Consider the following 12,773-nt stretch of genomic DNA (forward strand, 5'->3'; position numbering starts at 1 on the left):
GTTTCCCTAAGCAGTCCCAATCTCAGATTCCCAGCAGCCTCCAAGACTTCTGCCCTCAATTCCTCTATCACCTAAATGGTGTAACATTCAGCTTGTTAGATCACATCGACTGAACTTTCCTGCCCTCAACACCCTCCCCCAGCACACACACAAATGCATTTTCTGCTTAGACTTGCATCTCTTCTCAACTTCCCTATTCTGTTAACAGCACCACTACCATTTCATTCTCTGAGTCTTCCAGGCTAAAAACTTTAAGAATTAGGCAGGGCACAGTGGCTCATGCCTGTGATCCCAGCACTTTCAGAGGCTGGGGTAGGAGGACTGCTTGAGGCCAGGAGTTTGAGACCAGCCTGAGCAAGAAAAGTGAGATCTCGTCTCTACAAAAAAAGCCAAGTGTGGTGGTGTGGGCCTGTAGTCCCAGCTACACGGGAGGCTGAGGTGGGAGGATCACTTGAACCCAGAAGTTTGAGACTGCTGTGAACTATGATTATGCCACTACTCTCCAGCCTGGGCCCTGCCTCTAAAAAAAGAAAAAAGAAAAAAAACACTTTAAGGGTTGATTTTGACTCCTCCCTTTTTACCACATGTCCAACCAATCACCACCAGGATTCTTCCTTTGAATGATGTCTTCTCTTATTCCTTTCTATCCATTACGATGGCCTGAGAACTTCGCTTAGATTATTGCAATAACTGTATTGGTCTCATTCTCCAGTCTCTTTTCCTACTCCATACACCAGTCACATTAATTTTATGAAAATGCTGTTCCTTTCATAAATTTGTCCCTTTTTTTTTTTTTTTTACGTGGTGACAGGGTCTCTCTCACTCTGTTGCCCAAGCTGGAATGCAGTGGCACAATCATTACAGCTCATTGCAGCCTTGACCTCCCAGGGTCAATCATTCTTCCTGCCTCAGCCTCCCAAGTAGCTAGAACCACAGGTGCATGCCACCTTACCCAGCTAATTTTTAAAATTTTTTGTAGAAATGGGGTCTCTCTATGTCGCCCAAACTGGTCTCGAACTCCTGGGCTCAAGCAAGCCTCGTGCCTCGGCCTTCCAAAGTGCTGGGATTACAGGTATGAGCCACTATGCTTGGCCTGTCACTCTTTTGGATAAGAACATAAAGGCTTCAGCCAAGCGCAGTGGCTCACACCTGTCATCCCAGCACTTTGGGAGGCCAAGGCGGGTGGATCACATGAGGTTGGGGGTTCGAGACCAGCCTGACCAATATGGAGTAACCCCATCTCTACTAAAAATACAAAATTAGCCAGGCATGGTGGCTCATGCCTGTAATCCAAGCTACTTGGGAGGCTGAGGCAGGAGAATCGCTTGAACCTGGGAGGCGGAGGTCGTGGTGAGCCGAGATTATGCCATTGCACTCGAGCCTGGACAACAAGAGCGAAACTCCATCTCTCTCTCTCTGTCTCTCTCTCTCTCTCTGTCTCTCTCTCTCTCTGTCTCTCTCTCTGTGTCTCTCTCTCTCTGTCTCTCTCTCTGTGTCTCTCTCTCTCTCTGTCTCTCTCTCTGTCTCTCTCTCTCTCTCCGTCTCTCTCTCTCTCTCTCCGTCTCTCTCTCTCTGTGTGTCTCTCTCTCTCTGTCTCTCTCTCTCTCCATCTCTCTCTCTCTCTCTCTATATATATATATATATGGGCTTCACACTGTGTATGGACTCAATCCCAAACTCTTTCAGGCTGAAGTTCAAAGCATTTTGTTAACTAGCTCCACCCTCCCCATATAACACATAGCTTACCCACCCTCGAATGCCCTAATCAAGCCAATTTCTTTGTCCTCCCTTATCCAGGCAACAGTTCATCATTATACTATATCTTTGCTAATGTTATTTTTCCTATTTAGAGTACTTATTCCACTCCCATTCTATTCAAGAGCCACCATTTCTAATAAAAGCTTCCATTATAAACATTATACAGGCTCATTCATGCCTGTAATCCTAACACTTTGGGAGGCCAAGGTGGGTGGATTGCCTGAGTTCAGCAGTTCGAGACCAGCCTGGGTAACATGGTGAAACCCCATCTCTACTAAAATACAAAAAATTAGCCGGGCATGGCAGCATGTGCCTGTAATCCCAGCTACTCAGGAGGCTGAGGCAGGAGAATCGCTTGAACCCAGAAGGCAGAGGTTGCAGTGAGCCAAGATAGCGCCATTGCACTCCAGCCTGGGCAACAGAGCAAGACTCTGTCTCAAAATAAATAAACAAACAAACAAACAAACAAACATTAGTTCAATTTGAGATACCTGAGAAAACAAGCCAGAGACTGGAAATTGACTATATGATCTGAGACTAAGAAGAGATATCAGGAAGTCATCAGGCCGGGCGAGGTGGCTCACGCCTGCCTGATGGGAGGCAGAGGCAGGTGGACCACCTGAGGTCAGGAGTTCAAGACCAGCCTGGCCAGCATGGTGAAGCCCAGTCTCTACTAAAAATACAAAAATTAGCTGGGCGTGGTGGTGGTGCCTATAATCCCAGCTACTCGGGAGGCTGAGGCAGGAGAATCGCTTGAACCTGGGAGGCAGAGGTTGCAGTGAGCCGAGATCATGCTATTGCACTCCAGCCTGGGTGACAAGAGCGAAACTCCGTCTTAGAAAAAAAAAAGAAAGAAAAAGGAATTCATCAGCACCAGGCACAGTGGCTCCCACCTGTAACCCCAGCTACTGGGGAGGCTGAGGTAGGAGAATCACATGAGCCCAGGAGTTTGAGACCCGCCTAGGCAATATAGCGAGACTCTGTCTGTAAAAAAAATTAAAAGTAAATAAATAAATAAAAGAAGTCATCGGCATATAGGAAGGATTTGAAGCCTTGAGAATGAATGCACTTGCCATCCACTAAAAGGTATAAGACCACATAGAATAAAATGAGGAAAAGGTTTAGGACCGAAGCTTGAGGAATTCCAACGTTTGAAGATTAGGGAAAGGATGAGGAACCCGCAGAGACTGACCGGAAACAAAAATGTAGGAGAGAAACCCAGAAAATGTGGAGTTTTTGAGGCTAAGGGAAGAAGGTGTCTTGAAGGAGATAATGGTAAACTGTGACAAAGCCTGTCACAGGTCAACAAGAACTAAAATGTGTCCAGTGGATTTAACAACTAAGATAGACCAGGCACGGTGGCTCACGCCTGTAATCTCAGCACTTTGGGAGGCTGAAGCAAGTTGGCCACTTGAGGCCAGGATTTTGAGACCAGCCTGGCCAACATGAGGTAACCCTGTCTCTACTAAAAATACAAAAATTAGCTGGGTGTGGTGGTGGGCACCCGTAATCCCCGCTACTTGAGAGGTTGAGGCAGGAGAATCATTTGAACCCAGGAGGCAGAGGCTGCAGTGAGCTGATATCACGCCACTGCACTCGAGTGAGACTCCATCTCAAAAACAAACAAACAAGGAGGCACTTTAGTTTAAAGGAGTGACAGGAGCAGAATCCAGTTTGAAATGGATTTAGGGATGAATAGGAGGTGAAGATGTAAAAAAAAGTGTTCGACAACTCTTGTTTCCCTCATAAGTTATGATACATGGAGTCATGAAATAGATCCCCTCTATTGGGATCTATTGCATGGCCCCTCTCCAAACATACACACGTACATGTCATTCTCAAACCTATAGGAATGTACGTGTCTCAATTATTCCAATAAATTGGAAGATTCTAGAGAAAAGAGACCATGCTATTACCTCTGAATTCTTCACCACCTAGGATGGTCTTGGGCTTACTCAGTAAATGCTTGCTGATTATAAATGGTAAAATAATTAAATATCTTTTTTTTTTAAGACAGAGTCTCACTCTGTCGCTCAGGCTGGAGTGCAGTGGTATGATCTCAGCTCACTGCAACCTCCGCCTCCCGAGTTCAAGCGATTCTTATGCCTCAATCTCCACAATAGTTGGGATTACAGGCACGAGCCACCACACCTGGCTGGTGTTTTGTTTTGTTTTAGTAGAGGTGGGGTTTCGCCATGTTGGCTAGGCTGGTCTCGAACTCCTGACCTCAAATAATCTCCTGCCTCGGCCTCCCAAAGTGCTGGGATTAAAGGCGTAAGCCACTGCGCCCGGGCTAATTTTTATATTTTTGATAGAGACAGGGTTTCACCATGTTGTCCAGGCTGGTCTCAAACTCCTAACCTCAGGTGGTCCACCCACCTTGGCCTCCCAAAGTGCTGGGATTACAGGAGTAAGCCACTGCTCTGGCCAATATCTTTAGATTACTAAGCATGATAATAGGTAATGAAAATCTGCACAGGCTGGGAACCATGGATCATGCCTGTAATCCTAGCACTTCAGGAGGCTGAGGCAGGTGGATCACCTGAAGTCAGGAGTTCAAGACGAGACTGGCCAACATGGCGAAACCCCGCCTCTACTAAAAACACAAAAATTAGCCGGGTGTGGTGGCCAGCACCTGTAATCCCAGCTACTCAGGAGGTTGAGGCAGGAGAATCACTTGAACTCTGGAAGTGGAGGTTGCAGTGAGCCGAGATTGTGCCACTGCACGCCAGCCTGGGCGACAGAACGAAACTCCATCTCAAAAAAAAAAAAAAAGAATGAAAGGAAGGAAGGAAGGAAGGAAGGAAGGAAGGAAGGAAGGAAGGAAGGAAGAAACTGCACAGAGAGCTGTTTATTTAAGTGAGCAAACGTGGTGTATAATATCTACTGTAGTTAGGCACTTTGACAGGAATTAGGACTTACATTTTAATGGAGGAGAAACGTAGACATGTGAATAAATGATTAAAATTCTACAAATATTATGAAAGAAGAATGTCTTATGCTCATCTTACTGTGTACAAGAATGAATCCATTAGCAGAATACTTGTACATGTATATTGATGTCAAATTTTTTTAAATGGCAATAAAAATAAGAGATGAACTAGTAAAAAAAGTATTGTTTTCCTTTCCACAGTTTGAGTGCTATTAAATCAGAAAATAAGGAAGCAAATTATAGATTAGTTATTTCCCCGATCTCTTGTTTATATATTTGAGATTATCAGTGCCTAAATAGTCTATTTCTGACCTAGATCTTGTTACATATGCCCAAGCGGAGGGAATAACCCTCATTTACATAAGGAACAGAATGGCTCTGAGATAGAATTACAAAGAGTCAACCGCATGAACCCTCCTCTCTTTTATTTAATCCTTTGGAAATTGCATAAAGAACTGAGACTATTGGATAAATGACATATTTCTTAATTAATCTTTTTATATTGTAAAGAAAATAATGTTCAAACTCTGCTTCTCATTCCAAAAAGACTTGTACACGTTACTATAGTCCAATAGTGTCTGATATATTTTATTATTAAAATTGTGAAAGTATTTTGGATGAGCTACTTATTAATCCTTATGCTTCCTTATGCCATTTAATTCTTATTTTTGTTAAATATATTTCTGGGTTCTGAAAGAAGCATTCAAATACCTAATCCTCCTGTCTCTTCTGAAATATACTTTTTTTTTTTTTTTTTTGCTAAAGAAGTGGAGATAAGATGATGCTTAGGATTATTTTTTCCTAGGAAATATACAATAAGTAGATAAAATGATTTTTGCATTTTGGATATTATCTTTTTTCCAGAGAATATTACTGAAGCAAAATTGAACAAGCAAAGCAGAAATGTGGATGGGAGGCTAGAAAAATCCGTGGTCGCCATTGTCACACCACAACCTGCAGCAGCAGTATTCTCAAGTCCCTCCCTCCCACGCCCTTCTTAGCCTGCCAGCCTAGCAGGAATGAATGGGCTCCTCAGAGCACTGTGCGAGTACTGCTGCAGACCCTGAAAATCTGTCGCTGAAAACCAAAAGGAAAAATTATTTGTAAAAAATAAATTTTCAACTCTAGTGGCCAAACTTATTTACCTCTGAAATTTCATCACCAACATCCAGTGGTACGAAGTCCAGTGACCTACTCCGCATCGTTGCTGAGAATGGAGCCTTTCTAAATAGCAAGATAATTTTACTCCAATTTATTTCCTAGGGGTGAAAGCAAAGCCTTTTTGTCCCAAGGGGCAACTGAGCAACCACCAGAGTCTCTAGCTGAATAGCAAGGGTGTGAGGCCGGCTAAAATTCCCACAGTTAGAAGTCCACTCGCAGGAGGATATTTCCCAAATTGACATAAGAACTAAATAAAAAGGAAATGTATTTATTGGGCTGATGTCTCACAGTTGTCTGTGGATGGAGGCGACATTGAAAAATGGTCTTCTTTTTACATTATATTATTCTCTACTTCTTTTTAATTTGGTGTATTGGTTATTACTATTATTTTGCTTGTTACTTTCCAGACAAAAGTCCAATTCAGATATATAACTGCACACATGTAGTACTAACTTCTGAGCTCAATTATTTCTCCTTGTATTTTCCCAATTTTATATCAGGAAAGGTGATTCATTCCAAAGGACAACGTACCACAAAAAATGTGTTACATAGACTTCTCATAAAGGAATACCTCTAGTAAACTACTATAACTACTCTACGTTCACTTGCTCTTGATTATTGCCATGTTAGAACTATTTGTTCGCTTCTTTATTTAGTATGGTTATTCTTTCCATCTTCCAGTTTTGTTTAGCTATTCGGGTGTGCGTGTGCCCGCAAAAGAAGCTCTGAAAATAAGTTAGTTGAACCTGAGAAACCATTTGGAATGACTGTATGACTAAATCCTTTTTTAAATTAAAAAAATCACATTTACCCGGGCCCTTTTGAGCATCACGCCCATTTTCTCTCCCACTTTATGTTTAAAGCAACTAGAGATGTTGAACCCTAACAAAACGTAGTCGAGTTTAATATACTACGAGGGAGGGGCTGACAGTAATTTTCCTTTAAATATTTAATCTAAACATAAATTCTGTTATTAAGGGTAGGGGGAAAAAACCTCACATAGATAATTTTAACTGCAGTTTGAGGTTTAAGCAACATAAAGTCTTCTAACCCCAGTCCCCTTTCTTCTCCTTCCGCCCCTCCCCAACCCCGCCCCGTAATGGATGCTCGGCCGGACTGCTTCTGCACGGTCTCTTTGTCTAAAGGATGCAAACAGTCTACGGATGCTAGAGAAAAAGGGGTGGGGGAGAGATTACCTCATCCCACGTCGCTTGCACCAATCACCAGTCTCCTGTCATGGCTTCTCTGGGCAGATTGGGGGTCTGGACCAACAGGAAAAGGCCCCGGCCCATCCCCATGGTGACCGAGTTGTATATAGGGAGCCGCATCCGCCCATGTGCCGCAGGTTCTCTTACATCGACCGCCTAAGAGTCGCGCTGTAAGAAGCAACAACCTCTCCTCCTCGTCTCCGCCATCTGCTCGGCAGCCGCGAAGCAGCAACCATGGTGAGAATCGGCTTCGGCTCTTTGTGGCCGTGGGGTAGCGCCCCCAGGCTCTACTTGAAAAACCTTTAAGCTCTTTTCTTTCGTAAGCTCTCTGGGCGAGGGTGGTGGTTATGTTTTGTGAGGTTTAGCTTAGCCCCAAATCCTCAAGCCCCGCCGCCACCGCAGTGCGGGTGCAGGAACCGGGCCAGGACTGCGCCCAGGGCGCAGCAGAGCGCTGGGGAGGAACAAAGGCGGCGCCTAGGCGCCTGTCCGAGAGCCTTTCGGGGCCGCGGCCAGCCCGTCTGCCGCGACCGAGGGGTCTGGGGCGTCCCGGCTGGGCCCCGTGTCTGTGCTCACGGTTTCGCTGCCACCGAGGGGCCCCTTTCTGTCTCGCGTCGTTCTCTGGGGACCGGGAGAGGAGGAGGCACCCAAAAAGAGCGGGGGCGTTGGGCGAGCTGGGGGATGTGGGAGGGGGAACGGGAACAAAGCGCAGCCTGGGGTTAGCGTGGGAAGACCCCTCGCGGTCGTTGGCGTTTTGGAAAGATACCCACACATTCCCGGGAAAACATGGTGAGTTTCTGCCGGATCCCCGGCCAGCGGGTGTCAGGGCGGCGCAGGGGCGGGGTTGTTTGTTTCTGGCTTCTATGGCGTTGGAGCCACTGGGCGGGGTTCGCCCTCACTGAACCTTTTCTGTCAGGAGCTGACTTAAAAAAAAAACAAAAAACCTTTCATCATTGTGGAACTGTAGGCTCCAAAAGGGTTTTCTTTACTATTATAAGTTAGATGACTTTTTTTTCTTGAGCAAAATCATAATTCACTTCACAAGCTCTTTAATGTCTGGTCTGGGGACGCCCTGCCCTGACAGACTGAAGTGTGTGTGTGTGTGTGTGTGTGTGTGTGTGTGTGTGTGTGTGTGTGTGTGTGTGTGTGTGTGTGTGTGTGTGTGTGTGTGTGTGTGTGTGTGTCTGGGCTGCACGTTCAGCGAGGGAGAAAGCCCACTTTGTGAGCCCCAGGGTCCCCTGATGGTCAGGACCCAGGGAAACGCCCTTCCCCGCCGCCCCCCCGCCCCGCCCCCACCACATCAGCGAATAGACAATGAAAGTGGTAGCCCTCAAGACCACAGAGAAGAAAACCTCTGTTGGATGCAAGGAATATGAATATGATGTGGTGGGTAGAGAATCTCAGGATGAAAATACTATTTTGTTGTTTTAAATAAATATTTCATTATCCTTCCACTGGGCTTTTATTCTTTGGTACCTCTTCATGTGATGCTTGTTTCTAACTTAGGAACCTTTGCGTGTGTGTGTGTGTGTGTGTGTGTGTGTGTGTGTGTGTGTGTGTGTGGTGTGTGTGTGTGTGTGTGTGTGTGTGTGTGTGTGTGTGTGTGTGTGTGAAGATACGGATAATTTTTCAGCTTTTACAGTGGAGAAGATCTGGAAAAACCTTTTTTTAAAAAAAAAAAGTAATGAAATTGCTACAGACAAAGAAGAATTATACTCCACATCCCGTTGTCTTTTGTTCTAGTGCATCTTCATTAATTCATTTCAATTCAGGCACATGGTCCCGGGCGGGGTCAGAGGAGGAAAACTGGCAAAACAGCTCAATGAGATCATGTAGGCAGTTGCTGGAAATAGAGCTTGCTCTGTTAAATAATGTAGCAGACAGTACAGGCTAGCACCAGGCACGGCAAATACAGCAATGCAGCAATGCAGAAGGCAGACCTTGTCTAAACCCCTAGTATTGATGGATTCTGCAGACAGACTGCAGAAGGGTGTGGCTTCTTGCCTCAGCTGCAGTACAGATGTGCACGTTATAATATCAAGTCCTATTCAGAAAAAACTTTCATCTTTATTTAAAAGGGAAGAAAGCAGTAAAATTAATCCCAATTAAGTCATAATTGGATTTACTTCATTTTACAAAATTTGTGCTTTGAATACTGAATACTTTTTAAATATGAAAAATCTTCTAATCAAGCGTGGTAGTAGGCACAATGGGCTGGTACCACGTGCTGAACAGGGCCAAGGCGACATCATTATTCAGACCACACCCATATGCAGTATTTGTAGCAGGTGATTTTCCTTAATCTTTGTATCGTGCTGGGGATATGACCTCAAATAATTTTGAAAAATATCTGTATATTATTAGAAATATTTTTAGAAATTTACTAAAAGTTTGAAATGCTAATACACCTTAATTTTATAATTTTTTCACTTTTCCTCCCCACAGCGTGAGTGCATCTCCATCCACGTTGGCCAGGCTGGTGTCCAGATTGGCAATGCCTGCTGGGAGCTCTACTGCCTGGAACACGGCATCCAGCCCGATGGCCAGATGCCAAGTGACAAGACCATTGGGGGAGGAGATGACTCCTTCAACACCTTCTTCAGTGAGACGGGCGCTGGCAAGCATGTGCCCAGGGCAGTGTTTGTAGACTTGGAACCCACAGTCATTGGTGAGTTGACCTCAATAACCCAAGTGAGATTCCCGGGTTCTGGGACAGGAGGTCTGTCCTGGGGGCTCTGCTGGTCACTCGCCCACTCACCCACTCCCTCCGTCCTTCTCTCCCTCCTTCTCCAGATGAAGTTCGCACTGGCACCTACCGCCAGCTCTTCCACCCTGAGCAGCTCATCACAGGCAAGGAAGATGCTGCCAATAACTATGCTCGAGGGCACTACACCATTGGCAAGGAGATCATTGACCTCGTGTTGGACCGAATTCGCAAGCTGGTATGTTTCTTTTCAAGAATAAAGTGAATTAATGAGCCTAAAGAACACATTTGAAATAATGCTTTTTTTTTTCAAACACAGAATTGAACTGTTATTTTAATAAAGAGTGGAATGAGTCATTCTTTTGGGGTTTTTAAAATTCAGTTAAAATGAACTATTTGGTGTCATTTTGTAAATGTTAATGAGAATTTTTTAAAAAGCATTTGTCAAAATAAGATCTAAGTCCTGGAAGAAGTATGAAAAGTGAAAATGTATTTACTATGATTGTACTACAAAGAATAAAAACTTAACCTTTCTTCTGTTCCTCTCTTTTGTTATAGGCTGACCAGTGCACGGGTCTCCAGGGCTTCTTGGTTTTCCACAGCTTTGGTGGGGGAACTGGTTCTGGGTTCACCTCCCTGCTCATGGAACGTCTCTCAGTTGATTATGGCAAGAAGTCCAAGCTGGAGTTCTCCATTTACCCGGCGCCCCAGGTTTCCACAGCTGTAGTTGAGCCCTACAACTCCATCCTCACCACCCACACCACCCTGGAGCACTCTGATTGTGCCTTCATGGTGGACAATGAGGCCATCTATGACATCTGTCGTAGAAACCTTGATATTGAGCGTCCAACCTATACTAACCTAAATAGGTTAATAGGTCAAATTGTGTCCTCCATCACTGCTTCCCTGAGATTTGATGGAGCCCTGAATGTTGACCTGACAGAATTCCAGACCAACCTGGTGCCCTATCCCCGCATCCACTTCCCCCTGGCCACATATGCCCCTGTCATCTCTGCTGAGAAAGCCTACCATGAACAGCTTTCTGTAGCAGAGATCACCAATGCTTGCTTTGAGCCAGCCAACCAGATGGTGAAATGTGACCCTCGCCATGGTAAATACATGGCTTGCTGCCTGTTGTACCGTGGCGACGTGGTTCCCAAAGATGTCAATGCCGCCATTGCCACCATCAAGACCAAGCGTACCATCCAGTTTGTGGATTGGTGCCCCACTGGCTTCAAGGTTGGCATCAACTACCAGCCTCCCACTGTGGTGCCTGGTGGAGACCTGGCCAAGGTGCAGAGAGCTGTGTGCATGCTGAGCAACACCACAGCCATTGCTGAGGCCTGGGCTCGCCTGGACCACAAGTTTGACCTGATGTATGCCAAGCGTGCCTTTGTTCACTGGTACGTGGGTGAGGGGATGGAGGAAGGCGAGTTTTCAGAGGCCCGTGAGGACATGGCTGCCCTTGAGAAGGATTATGAGGAGGTTGGTGTGGATTCTGTTGAAGGAGAGGGTGAGGAAGAAGGAGAGGAATACTAAAGTTAAAATGTCACAAAGGTGCTGCTTTTACAGGGAAGCTTATTCTGTTTTAAACATTGAAAAGTTGTGGTCTGATCAGTTAATTTGTATGTAGCAGTGTATGCTCTCATATACAGTTACTGACCTATGCTCTAAAACATGAATGCTTTGTTACAGACCTAAGCTGTCCATTTCTGTGATGGGTTTTGAATAAAGTATTCCCTGTCTTAAATGAATTCAGTCCTGTGTTTTCTATCTGGGTGTCTGAAGTTTTTCATGTATTTAGTGCATTGAGAATAAAGAATAAGTGTTGCCTGTGGTTTATATATATCCTATGAAGTGACGTTTGTATTTAAAGTATCTTAGTAATTTCTTTTTTTTTTCTTTTTTTTTGAGACGGAGTCTTGCTCTGTCGCCCAGGCTGGAGTGCAGTGGTGCAATCTCGGCTCACTGCAAGCTCCGCCTCCCGGGTTCACGCCATTCTCCTGCCTCAGCCTCCCAGGTAGCTGGGACTACAGGCGCCCGCCACCACCCCCGGCTAATTTTTTGTATTTTTAGTAGAGACGGGGTTTCACCGTGTTGGCCAGGATGGTCTCGATCTCCTGACCTCGTGATCCACCCACCTCGGCCTCCCAAAGTGCTGGGATTACAGGCTTGAGCCACCACACCTGGCCAATATCTTAGTAATTTAAAACTTTTATTTATGAAACATAAAATGTCTATCTAAAGATTACCATTATAGAGCATCACGTACTTTTTTTTTTTTTTTTTTTTTTTGTGAGATGGAGTCTTGCTCTGTTGCCCAGGCTGGAGTGCAGTGGTGCGATGTGGGCTCACTGCAACCTCCACCTCCTGGGTTCAAGGGCTTCTCCTGCCTCAGCCTCCCAAGTAGCTAGGATTACAGGCATCCACCACCACACCTGACTAATTTTTGTATTTTTAGTGGAGACTGGGTTTCACCATTATGGTCAGGCTGGTCTCAAACTCCTGACCTCCAGTGATCCGCTTGCCTCGGCCTCCCAAAGTGCTGGGATTACAGGTGTGAACCACTGCCCGGCTCATACTATTAAGTTTTTACCTCATTATTATAATAAAGTTATTTGAACTGCCAGTACTTTTCAGAGTTGAAAGTTGGTAACACATAGCCAAAATCTGGTTGGCTGCTGAATCTTATGTAACTAACATAAGATGGTGAATATTCCAAATGCATCACTTTTTCATGTGCCCTCTGCTCCTTGGTACGTGTCTAGTGCCATTATGCCTGCTCTGCCCAGGGTTCCCAAAACAAGTCTGCTCTCGAAGCAAGCAGCCCTATGCTAGACTTAGTTCTTTGCCTTCTTTCCAAACCTATTTTAAGCTGAATGTCATGTTGGAAAAGCCTGATACATTTATTCACTCTAATGTGTTAATTAGATATCTGAAAGTTAATTCTCCAAGTTAATATGGGCCAATAACTTCAAATAATAAAGCCCTAATAGTGCAATTGCATGCATTA

The 12,773-nt window shown here is 44.9% G+C and overlaps 1 protein-coding gene across 1 annotated transcript; it reads left to right on the forward strand.

The window, feature by feature from the left end:
- Positions 1-7,178: 7,178 nt before the first annotated feature.
- Positions 7,179-11,514, forward strand: TUBA1A (tubulin alpha 1a). Its single transcript, XM_032143459.2, has 4 exons — positions 7,179-7,296; positions 9,502-9,724; positions 9,850-9,998; positions 10,319-11,514. The coding sequence occupies exons 1-4, from the start codon at positions 7,294-7,296 to the stop codon at positions 11,297-11,299; spliced, it is 1,356 nt and encodes a 451-aa protein (XP_031999350.1). The 5' UTR covers positions 7,179-7,293; the 3' UTR covers positions 11,300-11,514.
- Positions 11,515-12,773: the final 1,259 nt, after the last annotated feature.

This window comes from Hylobates moloch, unplaced genomic scaffold (assembly GCF_009828535.3).
Source record: "Hylobates moloch isolate HMO894 unplaced genomic scaffold, HMol_V3 SCAFFOLD_22, whole genome shotgun sequence".
In the NCBI taxonomy this organism is placed as follows: domain Eukaryota; kingdom Metazoa; phylum Chordata; class Mammalia; order Primates; family Hylobatidae; genus Hylobates; species Hylobates moloch.

Bases quoted from the DNA above. Each gene is read 5' to 3' on its own strand.
- TUBA1A (XM_032143459.2), top strand. The intron at 9,725-9,849 runs GTGAGTTGACCT...CTCCTTCTCCAG, and splicing joins CTTGGAACCCACAGTCATTG to ATGAAGTTCGCACTGGCACC. The intron at 9,999-10,318 runs GTATGTTTCTTT...CTTTTGTTATAG, and splicing joins TGGACCGAATTCGCAAGCTG to GCTGACCAGTGCACGGGTCT.